At 36.0% G+C, this 16,780-nt stretch overlaps 1 protein-coding gene across 4 annotated transcripts in view; it reads left to right on the top strand.

Annotated features, from left to right (window-relative positions):
• The window catches only part of GAS2 (growth arrest specific 2), a 179,708-nt gene that overhangs the window by 76,815 nt on the left and 86,113 nt on the right, over window positions 1–16,780 (top strand). For all 4 annotated transcript variants that reach the window (XM_045371618.3, XM_065528372.2, XM_005578376.5 and 1 more), the window contains exon 4: window positions 16,125–16,266. In XM_045371618.3, coding sequence (XP_045227553.2) covers window positions 16,125–16,266 — 142 coding nt within the window. The remainder of the gene's footprint in view (window positions 1–16,124; window positions 16,267–16,780) is intronic.

Raw genomic sequence — 16,780 nt, 5'->3', positions numbered from 1 at the left:
ATGATAAATTATGATGTCATGGAACGTGCAGAATATTTGCTGGCAATGAAAAATTCAAGATATATATATATATGTGTGTGTGTGTGTGTGTATGTATATATATATATATATATATATATATGAAAGTTTCATACTCCTAAGAAAGTTACTCAATTGTGGAAGAGACAGAAAAACTGATGCACATTCTCAAAAATAAAACTATCATCAATTTGATTGATCTATAATTAATAATAATTTCTATTAATCATATGGAGAATCTGAGGATTGTCATACCTGCTGTCTCAAACTCCTTCCTCTTTCTGAGAAATCTTTCATATTCCATTTTGTATGTCACTTTTTCTGTCTTATCACTCAGCTATGACTTAAGGGTTTCCAAGATGAAAGTGTCAGGAGAAAAAGAAATCAGTGTTTTTACTTCTGCAGAAGTATTATTAATTTTTTTCCTTTAGTCCCTCCTTGAGAGCAATGTCATAATTATTTTTTCCAAAGTCTATGTTACTTCTTAGTTTAAAATGTTAAAATCTACAATTCAAGTAGGAAAAATGGCAGATAGGAGACAGGACTAACAAGCAGCTCCCACTTAGATGGACAGAACAGTGTCTGGAGACTCACATTGTGAACTTTTGCTCCAAGAACCATCACAGGAACAAATCAGGAAAACAGAAATAATTCAAAGACCCTTTGAAACAAGCAGCTTGCTTCTGCAAATGCCATGAGACAGCTGAAAAAACTATGAGTTCCCAAAGTGTGTGGGGTAAAAAGTCAGCCTCTAAACATATATCCCCACTGTGAACCAAAAAATACTGATCATGGGAGAAGGATTTAACCTTACCGAGAGCCAAAACAGATTTAGGAAGCCAAATGAAAGATAAAAGTAGAAGAAGCAGTGGGGAAGAGCCCCATAGGCACTTCCAGTCTTCAGCTCAAGTCCAGGGAAGCCATCTCTGGCCTTATCTCACAGAGGTCCTTGGGGAAAGGAAAGCAGCTGGTGGAATTTGGGAGGTGCACAGGGTAAGGCAGACTCCTAGCTTAACTTTGTAATAATTTCAACTGAGCACAAACTTTCCTGAGCAGAATCAGGGGGAGAGAGGGAGAACAGGAAGTGCAGATACAAGTACAGAAGCCACAGATGGTGTGGGTAGACAGGCCAAGGCCTGAGAGCCCTGCTTGCTTTCTCAATTGGGATGCTTATAGCCTGGGGCAAGATCTCAGTCCTGCCCACAAGCTGCCTGGATATAAACTTAGTGCAGTTGGGGAGGCACAGTGGGAGTGAGACTGGCCTTGCTGACTATGTGGCATCTGGGTGAGCCCTGTCACTGCCAGCTTTCCCCCACTTCCCTGGTGACCTGTACAATGCAGCAGAGGCAGCCATACTCTCCCTGGGAACATAACTCCATTGGCCTGAAAACCACCCCCAAACCCCCACAGTGGCTGCAGCAAGTCCTGCCCAAGGAGAGTCTGAGCTCAGGTCCACCTAACTCTGCTCCTACCTGATGGTTTTTCTCTACCCACCTTGGTAACCGAAGACAAAAGACATAATCTCTTGAGAGCTGTGTGACCCTGCCATCACCTCAGAAACCTGAGCACTCATCTGGTCAATGTAGGCAAAATTATATCCCTCTTCTACTGCTATCCTCCTTTTACTCTCTTGAAAGCACCACCTCCAGGCTGGAGGCCAGCCAACTCAAGTCATTACAGCAACTCATAACAGAACAACCTTGCTTCGAAGCAGGAAAAAACAACAGCTAATTCTACCACCTGACACACCCTGGCTAACCAGAGGTCCTGAGTCTGTCCACATGACAACTTCACTGCTAGCATAACCAACACTCAAGAAAACCAGTGCACTAAACAAAACTATAACCAAGGACTCCCACAGAGTCCACTTTACTCCCCTGCCATCTCCACCAGAGCAGGTTCCGGTATCCACAGCTGGTAGACCTGAAGATAGATTGCATCACAGGACACTTTGCAGACATTCCCCACCACCAGCCTAGAGCCCAGTTGCCCCATTGGGTGGTTAGATCCAGAAGGGCAATAACAGTCACAGGAGTCTGGCTCTCAGGAAGCCCTATTCCTAGAAGAAAGGGGAGAGCGCTGTATCAAGGGATTACCCCGTGGGACAAAAGAATCTGAATAGCAGCCCTTGAGTTCCAGATCTTTCCAATGAAACATTCTATCTAAATGAGAAGAAACCAGAAAAGTAATTCTGGTAATATGACAAAACAACATTCTATGACACCCACAAAAGATCATACTAGCTGTCCAGCAATGGTCTAAACCAAGAAGTCTCTGAAATGCCAGAAAAAGAATTCAGAAAGTTGATTATTAAGCTTCTCAAGGTGTCACCAGAGAAAGATGAAAACCAACTTAAAGAAATTAAAGGCTGGAAGCAGTGACTCATGCCTGTAATTCCAGCACTTTGGGAGGCTGAAGCAGGTGGATCACCTGAGGTCAGAAGTTCAAGACCAGACTGGTCAATGTGGTGAAAACCCATCTCTTCTAAAAATACAAAAAATTAACCAGGTGTGGTGGCTCAAGCCTGTGGTCCCAGCTACTTGGGGGGCCGAGGCTTGAGAATTGCTTGAACCCAGGAGACAGAGTCACGATTGTGCCACTGCACTCCAGCCTGGGCAACAGAGTGAGATTGTGTCAAAAAACAAAAAACAAAAAACCAAAAAAAAAAAAAAAAAAAAAAAGGAAAAAGGAAAGAAAGGAAGAAAAAAAAGAAAAAAGAAATACAAAAAACATATAGGATACAGATGAAAAAGTCTCCAGAGAAATAGATATCATAAAGAAAGGAAATCACAACTTCTAGAAATGAAAGACACACTTAGAGAAATGCAAAATACACTGGAAAGTTTCAACAATAGAATCAAACAAGTAGAAGAAAAAATTCAGAGCTCCAAGAAGTCTTTTGAATTAACCCAATATGATGAAGACAAATAAAAATAATTTTAAAAATGAGCAAAGACTCCAAGAAATTTGGGATTATGTTAAATGACCAAATGTAAGAATAATTGGTGTTCCCAAGGAAGAAGAGAAATCTAAAAGTTTGGAAAATTTATTCGAGGGAAATCAAGGAAAACTTCCCTGGTCTTGCTAGAGATCTAGATATCCAAATACAAGACGGTCTAAAGAATACCTGGTAAATTCGTCACAAACAGATCATCACCTAGGAACGTACATAGTCATCAAGCTATCTAAAGTCAAGATGAAAGAAAGAATCTTAAGAGATGAGAGGCAAAAGCATCAGGTAGCCTATAAAATAAAACCTGAGATTTCTCAGCAGAAACCCTGTAAACCAGAAGGGATTGGGGTCCCATCTATAGCCTTCTTAAAATAATCATCAGCAAAGAATTTTGTACACAGCAAACTAAGCTTCACCAAAGAAAGAGAGATAAAGTCTTTTTCAGACAAATGAATGCTAAGAGAATTCACTGCTACCAAGCCAGCAATATAAGAAATGCTAAAAGGAGTTCTAAATCTTGAAACAAAACCTTGAAATACACAAAAATAGAACATCTTTGAATCATAAATCTCTCAGGACCAATAACACAATGAGAAAACAATGAGAAACAATAACATAATGAGAAAAAAAAAAAGGGTTTTCAGGTAATAGCTAGCATGACGAATAGAACACTACTCTGTCACATCTCAATGCTAATGTTGAATGTAAATGGCTCCACTTGAAAGGTACAGAATTGCAGAATGGATAAAAATCCACAAACCAACTATCTGCCATCTTCAAGAGACTCATCTAACAAATAAGTACTCACCTAAACTTAAGGTAAAGGAGTAGAAAAAGATATTTCATGCAAATGGAAACCAAAAGCGAGTGGGGTAGTTATTCTTATATCAGACAAAACAGACTTTAAAGGAAAAACAGTTAAAAAAAGATAAAGAGGGACATTATATAATGTTAGAAGGATTAGGCTAAAAGGAAAATATCACAATTCTAAATATATATGCACCTAACATGGGAGCTCCCAAATTTATAAAACAATTACCACTACACATAGGAAATGAGATAGATGGCAACACAGTAATAGTGAGGGACTCCAATACTCCACTGACAGCACTAGATAGATCATCAAGACAAAAAGTCAACAAAGAAACAGTGGACTTAAACTATACCCTAGAACAAATGGACTTAACAGATATTTACAGAACATCCCATCCAACAACTGCGGAATAAAGATTCTTTTCTTCAACACCTGGAACATTCTCTGAGGTAACCTACAAAACAAGTCTCAATAAATTTAAGAAAATTGAAATTATATCAAGTACTCTCTCAGACCACAGTGGAATAAATTTGGAAATTAACTCCAGAGAGAATCCTCAAAGCTATACAAATACATGGAAATTAAATAATCTGTTATTGATTTCATTGTGGACCCAAGGATCAAGATGAAAATTTAAAAATTCTTTGAACGGAATGATAACAATGATGCAACCAATTAAAATCTCTGGGATTCAGCAAAAGCAATGCTAAGAGGAAAATTCATAGCATTAATTGTCTACACCAGAAACTGTGAAAGAGCACAAATAGACAATCTATGCTTATACCTCGAGGAACTAGAGAAACAAGAACAAACCAAACTCAAACCTAGGAGAACAAAAGAAATAACAAAGATCAGAGCAGAACTAAATGAAATTGAAACAATGACAAAAAATACAAAATATAAATGAAACAAAAAGCTTGTTCTTTGAAAAGGTAAACAAAATTGATAGACCATTAATGAGATTAACCAAGAAAAGAAGAGAGAATTTCCAAATAAGCTCCAGATAGAAACAGGTCAGGTACGGTGGCTTACACCTGTAATCCCAGCACTTTGGGAGGCCAAGGTGGGCAGATCACTACGTTAGGAGTTGAAGATTAGCATGAACAACATTTTGAAACCCTGTCTCTACAAAAAAATAGAAAAATTAGCCAGGCTTGGTGGCACATGCCTGTAATTCCAGCTACTCAGAAGGTTGAGGCAGGAGAATCACTTGAACCCCGGGAGGTGAAGGCTGCAGTGAGCCGAGATTGTGCCATTGCACTCCAACCTGGGCGACACAGTAAGACTCTGTCTCAAAAAAAGAAGGAAGGAAGGAAGGAAGGAAGGAAGGAAGGAAGGAAGGAAGGAAGGAAGGAAGACATAACAAAACAATAGATATTTCAACCGATAACACAGAAATACAAAAGACCATTTAAGGCTACTATGAACAAGTTTATGCACACAAGCTAGAAAACCTACAGGAGATGAATAAATTCCTGGAAATATACAACCCTCCTAGATTAAACCAGGAAGAAATAGAAACTCTGAAGAGACCAATAACAAGTAGCAAGATTGAAACAGTAATTTTTAAAAATGCCAACAAAAAAAAGTTCAGGACCAGGAAGATTTTCAGCTGAATTTTATCAGACATTCAAAGAAGAATTGGTACCAATCCTACTGAAACTGTTCCAAAAGATAGAGAAAGAGCGAATATTCCCTAAATCATTCTATTAATCAAGTATTACTCTAATACCAAAACCAGGAAAGGACATAACAAAAAAAGAAACCTACAGACCAATATCCTTGATGAACATAGATGAAAAAATCCTTAACAAAATATTAGCTAACCAAATTCAACAGCATATCCAAAAGATAATCCACCATGATCAAGTGGGTTTCATACCAAGGATGCAGGGGTGGTTTAACAAGTCAATAAATGTGATACACCACATAAACAGAAGTAAAAACAAAAAACATACGATCATCTCAGTAGACGCAGAAAAGGCATTTGGCAATAATCCAGCATCCCTTGATAATTAAAACCGTCAGCAAAATTGGCATAGAAGGGACATACCTTAAGTTAATAAAAGCCATCTATGACAAATGTTTTACTGATCAGGGAAAAGTTTAAAACATTTCCCCTGAGAACCAGAACAAGATAAGGATGCCCACTTTTACCTCTTGTATTCAACATAGTACTGGAAGTCCTAGCGAGAGCAGTCAGACAAGAGAAAGAAATAAAGGGTATTCAGGCTAAGCACAGTGACTTACGACTATAATCCCAGCACTTTGGAAGGCTGAGGCAGGCAGATCATTTGAGGACAGGAGTTTGAGACCTGCCTGGCCAACATGGTGAAACATTGTCTCTACTAAAAATACAAAATTTATCCAGGTGCGATGGCACACACCTGTAATCCCACCTACAAGGGAGGCTGAGGCACAAGACTTGCTTGAACCTGGGAGGTGGAGGTTGCAGTGAGCCAAGATTATGCCACTGCACTCCAGCCTGGGTGACACACACAGCAAGTCTCTGAAAGAAAGAAAGAAAGAAAGAAAGAAAGAAAGAAAGAAAGAAAGAAAGAAAGAAAGAAAGAAAGAAAGAAAGAAAGAAAGGAAGGAAGGAAGGAAGGAAGGAAGGAAGGAAGGAAGGAAGGAAGGAAGGAAGGAAGGAAGGAAGGAAGGAAGGAAAGAAAGAAAGGAAGGGAAGAAGAAAGAGGAAAAAAAGAAATAAAGGGCATTCAGATTATTGAAGAGGAAGTCAAACTGTCGCTTTTTACTGATGATGTGATCATATACCTAGAAAACCCTAAAGACTCCTTGAAAAAACTCCAGATCTGATTAATGAATTCAGTAATTCATACAAAATCAATGTACACAAATCAGTAGCACTACCATATACCAACAATGACCAAGCTGAGAATCAAATCAAGAACTCAACCCCTTTTACAGTAGCTGCAAAAAATAATAAAATACTTAGCAGTATACCTATCCAAGGAAGTGAAAGACCTCTACAAGGAAAACTGCAAAACACTGAGGAAAGAAATCATAGACAACACAAGCAAATGGAAACACATTTCATGCTCATGGATGGGTAGAATTAACATTGTGAAGATAACCATACTTCCAAAAGCAGTCTACAAATGCAGTGCAATTCCCATCAAAATACAATCATCATTCTTTACATAGCTAGGAAAAAAAATCCTAAAATTCATATGGGACCAAAAAAGAGCCTGCATAGTCAAAGCAAGACTAAGCAAAAAGAACAAATCTGATGGCATCACATTACTTGATTTCAAACTATTCTGTAAGGATATAGTTACCAAAACAGTATGGTATGGTATAAAAATAGGGAAATAGACCAATGGAACAGAATATATAACCCAGAATAAAGCCAAATACTTACAGCCAGCTGATCTTCAACAAAGCATACAAAAACATAAATTGGAGAATGGACACCCTATTTCATAAATGGTGCTGGGAAGACTGGCAAATCCCATGTAGAAGAATGAAACTGGATCCCTGTCTCTCACCTTATATAAAAGTCAACTCTAAGATGACCTGAAACTGTAAAAATTCTGAAAGATAACATCAGGAAAAACTCTTTTAGACATTAGCCTAGACAAAGAGTTCATGACCAAGAACCCAAGAACAAGTGCAACAAAACAAAGATAAATAGATGAGACTTAACTAAAAAGCTTCTGACCAGCAAAATAAGCAATCACCAGAGTAAACAGGCAACCCACAGTATGGGAGAAATATTCACAAACTATGCATTTGACAAAGGACTAATATCCAGAATCTACAAGGAACTCAAACAAGACAGCAAGAAAAAAATTGAATAATCCCATCGAAAAGTGGGCAAAGGACATGAATAGAAAATTCTCAAAAGAAGATATACAAATGGCCAACAAACACAGGAAAAATGCTCAACATCACTAATTATCAGGGAAATGCAAATCAAAACCACAATGTGATGCCACCTTCTGCAAGAATGGTCGTAATTTAAAAATAAAAAAAAGTAGATGTTGGCCTGGATATGGTAAAAAAGGAACACTTTTACACTGCTGGTGGGAAATTAAACTAGTACAACCACCACGGAAAACAGTATGGAAATTCCTTAAAGAACTAAAAGTACAAGTACAATTTGATCCAGCAATCCCACCACTGAGTATCTATCCAGAAGAAAATAATTCATTATATGAAAAAGACACTTACACAGACATGTTTATAGCAGCACAATTTGCAATTGCAAAAATATGGAACCAGCCTAAATGTCCATCAACCAAAAAGTGGATAAAATGTGGTGTATATATATATGGTGTGTGTGTATATATATTATGTTATATATATTTTTTATATATATATATATCATGGAATACTATTCAGTCATAAAATAGAGTGAAATAGTGGCATTCACAGCAACCTGAATGGAGTTGGAGACCATTATTCTAAGTGAAGTTACTCAGGAATGGAAAGTCAAACATTGTGTGTTCTCAGTTATAACTGGGAGCTAAGCTATGAAGATGCAAAGGCATAAGAAAAATATAATGGGCTATGGGGACTTTGGGGGAAGGGTGAGAGGGGGTCGAGGGATAAAAGACTGCACAATGGGTGCATTGAACACTGCTCAAGTGATGGCTGCACCAACATCTCAGAAATTATACCTAAAGAACTTAGTCATGTAATGAAACACCACCTGTCTCCCCAAAACTATTGAAATAATAATAATAGTAAATGTTACAATCTTTCTGTTACTCCTCATTATGAACACTGAGATTTCTATTTAAATTTTTTCGATAGCCTCACCAATTGACTAATTTTAAAGTGTAGAACTAGACTTTTGGAGGTTTTAAGAAATTAATCTCAGTGTGTTCATATGCAAACGATTAGTTGGGAGAACACAAGCTTTTCATAGTTGATGATGATTCCATGTGGATGGATATATAAATTAGGCACACAGTATAAAAAAATGGAAGGAATGCATTTGTTGTCAAACTTCCTGTACTTTCTCCTTTGGGAAGCATTTGTTGCTTCTCAAACTATCAATGACATAGTAACCTTTTTTGCAGACATTATTTTAAAGCTTTGTTAAGGTATAATTAACGTGTAACAAAAATTACATGTATTTATGGTGTATTTGTGATGTTTTCATATATGTGTGTATTGTGAAATGATTAAATCAAGATAATTAAAATATTCATCACCCCACTTACTTTTTTTGTGATGAGAACATTTAAAATCCTCTCTCTTAGCAATTATTGTGATACATTGTTATTAATAATAGTCACCAGGTTGTACACTAGATCTCCAGCACTTACTCATACTGGCTGACTGAAACTGTACCCTTGACTAGCATCTCCCAAGACCTCAACCCCTTTCTCCTCCCCTTGGCAATCACCGTTCCCCTCCCTGACTTTATGAGTTCAACATTTTTAGATTTCACTTATTAGAGAAGCTTTCAGTTCACAGCAAAATTGAGTGGAAAGTACACCAGAATGGGATATTTGTTAACAGTCATTGAACCTACGTTAACACATTGTCACCCAAAGTCCATAGTTTTTAGGGTTCACTCTTAGTGTTAAACAGTATGTGTTTTTACAGATGACATGTATCCAATATAGTATCATACAGAATAGGTTCACTGACCTAACAATTCTGTGTATTCTACCTTTTCATCTGTCCCTCCCTGCTGACCCCTGATCTTTTTACTGTCTTCATGGTTTTGCCTTTCCAGATTGTCATATAGTTGGAATCATACAGTCTGTAGTATTTTTTAGATTGGCTTCTTTCACTTAGAAATATGCATTTAAAGTTCCACCATGTGTTTTAATGGTTTGATAGCGCCCTTTTTTTTTTTTTTTTTTTTTTTTTTAGCACCAAATAATCCATTGTCTGACTTTACCATCGTTTCTTTATTATTCATCTGCTAAAGGACATCTTGGTTGTTTCCAACGAATAGAACTGCTATAAGCATCCATGGGCAGATTTTTAGTAGATAATGTTTTCAACTCCTTTACATAGTAACTTTTATTGTCCATCTTGTAAGCCTGAGGCTTGAGGACTAGGTTTGACCTTCATTTCAAACATTAGTTTATATTACGCCAGAGATGATTTCAGATAATTCAAAATGCTGTACTTATTTGCCAACTTTGTCAGTTAAGTGATTAATTTCATGATTTCAGAGGAAGAAGGGTGTACTAAAACTCTGCTATGAGAAACTTGTTTTATATTTCCTTTTTATGCATGTCAATATTCCTATGGCATTACAGCATGAATATTGCACGAAAATTTTGATGTAAGATGTGTTCTATATAAAGTGGAATTTATCTTGGAGACAGAAAAAGGAGAAAGGGTCAATTTTGGATTCAAGCTTACTGTGTTCAACTGTCCTAAATCATAGCTCACTGCTTGAGGCACAGGGTCTTACTGGAGAGTCCCCAGGAGAGGGTTAGGGTACCACAAAAGTTTTTTTTCCTTTTAAAACATTTCCTATAATTTTTATCTTAAAGACTATATTTTCATCATTTATCAAGCCACTTGGTTGTTATAGTTAGACACCTTGATACTATGAATCAGGAAGGAAATAATTTTATTGAAAGAGATTATTTTTCTATTAAATATACAGTGAAACTAAAAGTAGCAAGGGGATACAGGCAGAAACATTAATTTCATCATGGAAAGGGTGACTTTATTGCCTGCCTATTTGAACAGTACACTTTATATACCCTTTGGAAAAGAAAAAATATTAGTTCTTGGCAAGCCTCGTGTCTTCATTTATCTCTTCTGTTTTATATCTCAAATGTCTACTTGATGTAATCAAGGGGAGTAGTATGACTTAAACTTTTGTGAAGAATGAATTATTTAAACTACCAGTATTAAATTTTCAGTTCACACAATGCAAGGGAACTAAAGATACCATTCTCTCAGTCTTTTTTCTTCTGACTTGAATAGGTGAAAGAGAATATATGATTCTTGATTTTAATGCTGCCTGGACAAACATTTGGGAGATAAATCAAATGTTGAAATATATTACCTTCAAGGCATTGGTGGGCTATCATGGAACAGTTGAAAGTGTAGGAGCATAAGAGACCAAATGATCTGGTTTGAACTGTGCATAAGCTCAGTTTCTTCATCTGGAAAATGGGGCTTCTCTTACCTACCCAATTCATTTAGTGGTGTTTTTTGAGAATTAAATAGGACAAATCATATGAAAGTAAACATTGTGTACCTAGAGCACTGAAGGCACTTACAACACGAGTACCCTCCTCCCCACTCCCACCATAACTTTCAGGAAACAGTAAGTCAGTACCCCCTGTATGTAAAGCACCATATTTGGCACTGTGGCAGTGTAATGCTAAATAAGATCCTGGTTCTCCAGATGCAGATTATTACAACATTATAAATAGAATTAGTTATGAATGCGCTTCATGACACCGTAACTAGGACATACTGCAGCATATATGTACAATATTTGAAAATGATTTTCATGTTTCTATGTCTTAGTAACTACACCCAGGGTAACTACTGGATTTGATGGGAGTTGAGAGACATGGAGATGATTTAGGAGGGAAGCTAGTCAGGCAGTCAAACACCACACTTCATAAAACTCCAAATTGTAGCTTCACTGTCCCCCCATGAATGTGCTGTCTAATATGATAGCCACTAGCCACATGTGGCTATTTAAATTTAGGTTGATAAATGAAATAAATGCTTAAAAGTTCAAATATTCAATAGCCACATGTGGCTAATGACTACCATATTGGTTAGCACAGATATAGGACATTTTTATCAATGTAGAAAGTTATATTAGAAAACTATTCAGAAGCTAAGGTTCAAATTTAGGGTAAAGATAAGAAGAAGTAAATTATTTGGCAGTCTATTTCTGAATTCTTATACCCATAATGGAAATAATGCAATGTTGGCAAGAAAATATGAGAGAAGGAAATCACAGATATTCAGTATGTTTTTACTTGCATTGATGACCTTTTCTGAATACTTACTAATACACTTCAATTAATTTGCACCCCAGGACACATAGTCAATGGGGTGTACATCTTGTTTTATGAACATCGTATAGCAGAGGAGACTGAAATATAGATTTTAAGTACATTTACCAATCACAGCATGAAGGGAAATATAGCTGAATTTGAACTCAGGTAATTGGACTCCAGAGGCCTACCTGGCAACTAATCTGAAAAGCAGTGGATTGAATTAGTAATAACAACCTTTAGAAGAAAATTTAACTTTTTTCTATTTATTGTCACCCATCTTGGTTGTTTCCTGACGGGAATGGGAAGGGCTCTTTTGGAATGCATAACTGTTCTCTTATAGGTCAATCAACCAATCTATCAGTATTTTAGAAGCTATAAGTATGTATGTTGGATTAATCTTGTTGAGAGATAAAATCAGTAGAGTCTTGATGTTAGAAATTTTACTGTTCATCCTGTTGACTGCTTGCACACAATCCCAATAGCTTATTGGTAGTAACTTCTCATTTTGCTAACACAAAATATTGAATCCTACACTTTGGACACTATTGTACAATATAGCATGACTCTTGCTAGTGAGTGAGTGAGACTAAATTTCTGTCCAACTTAGGTTCAGCTTGACTGTTTTCTATTCATTATTCATATTCAGTAACTTTCAGAAAAGGTTTGAAGGTATTAAATTTTTCAGTTATGCTTTTCTGAATTTCTGGAAGGCATTTTATGCATGGTTATCCCATTAACTTAGTGAATTTTGAAGGCCTGGGAACATGTCCCTTGGGGATGTAAAACTTCTAATACAGAGTATTTGGTTCTGTTCTCAAGTTGATTATGATCTAGTTTGAGGAGGCAGTCTAGCATTCTTTCATTCATTCATTCATTCATCAATTCGTTTTTGAGAACATAATATTGTCTAAAAAAACTTTCCTGAGTAAACAAAGATAATATATAATTTAAATGTTGTAGTTATTTGAAGAATTGAGTGGTTAATACTGCTCAATATGCTCAATAAAACTAATATGGAAAACATATCAGGTGAACTATTGAAGGTTCTCTTTTAAATTCCTGATGAGCAGAGATCCTTATTTCTAGTTATATGTGATGGACTTGATAGGACTAATGAGTGTGACTTTAAAAAATCCTCAAATAAAATGTTTTATATGGATGAAAATTGGAAGCTTCTATTCACACTGTTTACTATTTTCCAGTCTTCAGCTGGCATGGGAACACTCAATTTAACAGCTCTTCCTCAGAAGCAAACACCCCATAAATTACCTAAATGCCAAGTAGTTAGATCAGGGTTACTGCTAAATTCTTCTACACTGGGAATTCCCAAGTTTTTCAGTATCAATAGCCAGCATCATTTTATTTGTCTTAAAATGACTTTCCCATCTTCCAGTACAATTGCATTGAATTTTAAATAAATAGTGAGATTCTGGCATATGATAGGTACATGACTTTGTAAAGGGAAAATAAATGCTATTTTCATTTACACGCTTAGTGGTTGTCCTTGTAAATTCTTCAAGAGTGGGCTGAATGATATTTGAGGGCTTGTCACTTGTGCCTGTTCTTTCAAAATGTACCCCTTGGTGGATTAAGTGTCAAATCAATCTCTTGCTTCTTCAGTGCAAAATGGATATTTTGTTCCTTTTTGCCGCATAGATCATGTACCTCATGTCATTTAGCAAGTCTGTAGCTATGTGACTTATTTTATACTTCCTAGATTACAATTTTTACCTGCAAACTCATATTGGTTTGAAGTGGTTTCACATGTAGTTTTTCCTGCCCACCAGGGATACAGGTGGTAGATCTTAAAGCGACTCATTGTTTGGATTTAATTATGTTCTTTTCCTAAACATAGTTTTTGCCTTATTCGTGTCTTTAAAAAGCTTTACCATCATCTCTTGGAGATTTTATTCAGCAGATTTTTAAAAAATATGTTTTGGCTGACATAACTTGCCTACTACTTTGATTTTTTTTAATTTGGTAGTATTGATAAAACATAAAAGACACTAAAAATCCTATTACTTGTTTTGGAATTATATAAAATAAGTAAATGTTCCTTGATACATCAATCAATTCCTTTCCTCAAAGGCAGTTACTATCAATTAGGCAGGTCCTTCTTGAATTATTTCTAAATCTACATTCTATAACTATGTAAATATTTATATATGTATCACAATATATTTACATGCAATTTAACTTTATATATGGCCAATTATATTGCATGTATATACACACACACTAATGTGTACACATGTATATACAACATAAAATGATACATTATGGAACAAATATCTGTTTGCAAATTTGTTTCTGCTTAAGAGTATATTCTGAACATATTTCTGGTTCAATACATGTACATATGTTGTACTTTTATGATTATATAGAGTTTCATTGTATTTATATATTATATGCCATTCCACTAGCTCTCTTGATGTGTTTTTGTTTTTCTCCTATTCAATCAGTGTTGCAACAAATATACTTGTACATATATTTTAATCATGAGTGCTATTTTATGTGTAGAATATATTCTTAGAAGTGAATTGCTAGACTTAAGGAATTTATATTTTAATTTCAATACATGCTAATTAATGCTTATGAATACGTTACAAGGGAGACATTATACTACACTATTTCTGATTGTTTTTATAACTCATCTAGGAAAGCATTCTTTTGAAAGCCATTACTTGATATCTGGGCAAAATCATTTAAGGAAATATTGTTATATAGGTAACCCTATATATGGTTTATATAGCTATAGTGCTTGAAGTATGTATCTGTGTATTTATGCAGAAACTTTGATTGCATCTATCCTAAATCAAATTCAAGTTGCAACAAAGAGATGGATCTTTGAGATTAGACAGACATGCATTTTGAGTGACGTAGTAACTGAATGTTTTAAGTTGTTATATATAATCAAAAAATCCCTGGAACTCAGTAAGAACTCTAGTAAGAGTTGCATGTTGGCAGGACTTCACCAATCCACCTTAGCCACTATTTTATTTTTTTATAACCATCCTTGTAAATGAGTTCAACAATCAACAATATTTTGGTTGTATTTAAGGGTTCACTGTGAATATAAGAAAGATTTTATAAATTTAAATCACAGAGTGCTTCTTCTTTGATTTTTTTGCTTGTTGAGGCAAAGTCCTATGTAGCCCAGCTCACCCAAAGGCATGGCTCATTCTTTCACATCATAAAGAATTACATTCTTTAGTTTCATGGAATGTCATGGAAATAAGTTATGTTCTATTAAAGAAAAAAGATAACACTTGGTATGGTTCCAAGGGAGACTTCCTGCTTAAAATTTTATGAGATGGTTAACAGAAAACTCTATCCAGTTTCACCCCCACCCTTATCTTAAGCACTTTCTTATCCCAGAATAGAAATGATGCAGAAAGTAAACAATCTCTTTCAAGGTCGGATAGCAGAGTTCAGACCAGAATTATGTTTGTATTATATGCTATTGCTATATCCTGTGGTTTAAAAGAAAATAGTCTGGAAAAAAGTCTGTAGAATGTTAGATTTTTGATAGAACATCTCACTCTGTCACCTAAGTTGGAGTGCGGTGGCATGGTCAAGGTTCACTGCAGCCTCAACTTCCTGGGCTCAGGCAATTCTCCTGCCTCAGCTCCCTGAGCAGCTGGGACTACAGGTGCACACAGTATCTGGCTAATTTTTATTTGTAGAGATAGGATATACTATGTTGCCCAGGTTAGTTGCAAACTCCTGGACTCCAATCTTCCTGCCTCGGCCTCCCAAAGTGCTGGGATTACAGGCATGAGCCACCACACACAGCAAATGTTATCATTACATTATTTTTAGCATTTCCCTTTCTTGGTATTGATGATTGAGACTTGTGATGTTAAATAATTCCGCTGCTCTCTTTTGACTTTATAATTCTTGTGTAATTTTTACAGTATGTGTTTATACCTGTAAGAATGCAGGTGTATATATGTTATATGTATATCATATTCATATAATATATTTGTGTTTCTCCCATTCCTCTTTCACCAATGAGAAATACATTAATAAGTACTTTGTGAAAAATACTGATAGAACGCTTAGATGAAAGGGAAGGCCATAAAAATTATAGAAGAGAAAGAGAAGCGGCAGCCCGAGCCAAGAAAAGTACTTAACTATCTTTCCTTCTAGGTACGAAAAAGAAAAGGATATGTGCTTGCAGGAACACATTTTCAGTCCCTTACTGCCAGGTTAATTGCATAGCATTATATTTCCTTTCTAGGGTTCTTCACAAGCCTGTTTATTGGCATGAGGTCATTCCAAAGCATTTTGTTGAAAACATGTTTTTAAAACATCATTGTGCTAACTTTGACAGATTTCTCCTAGAATGAATTTCTTTATTTTTCAGAATCTACCATTGAAGAAGATCCCATGCAAAGCCAATGCACCCTCGGGCTCCTTTTTTGCCCGAGACAATACAGCAAATTTCTTATCCTGGTGCCGAGATTTAGGGGTGGATGAAACATGTCTATTTGAATCGGAAGGTTTGGGTATGTATTTCCTTCAGAATTTTAGTTGATAAGATACTCAAGTTATCTTTTGTCTTTGTCAGTATAGCCATCAAAAAGTTTTCTGTATGATGTCATTTTGCAGATTATCAGCTTAAAAAGTCTGAGTTTGTTGAAAACTTGCAGGTTTGCTGCTAACTTGATACTTTGAAAATAGAAAAATGAATATGCCCTCTTACTATTGGTTACCTCATGGATACAAGAATAGAAACAGAAGTAGCACAATTCTTTCCAAGCTAAATACAAGGGCCATTAGTGTAAAACTGTAGGTATTTGGAAAACACAGGGCCAAATTTTACCCCCAGACTTTGATCTGGATTAAAGGGTAGCTGTGCGTGTTCTAGCCGTAGAGAGCACTCTTGTCTGTTCACCTCTACAGCAGTATGGAAACACTATTGCCCATAAGCTCTACCTTTATTGAAACTACAGATTATTAGTTCATTTATTTATTTTTTAGTGAGTTAAAAATCAGGCAAGAAAACAAGAGATTGATATC

Source organism: Macaca fascicularis, chromosome 14, assembly GCF_037993035.2.
Source record: "Macaca fascicularis isolate 582-1 chromosome 14, T2T-MFA8v1.1".
NCBI classification, from domain to species: domain Eukaryota; kingdom Metazoa; phylum Chordata; class Mammalia; order Primates; family Cercopithecidae; genus Macaca; species Macaca fascicularis.
Note: the sequence above shows the minus strand (reverse complement) of the source record. Positions and strands in the feature narration are given on the sequence as shown.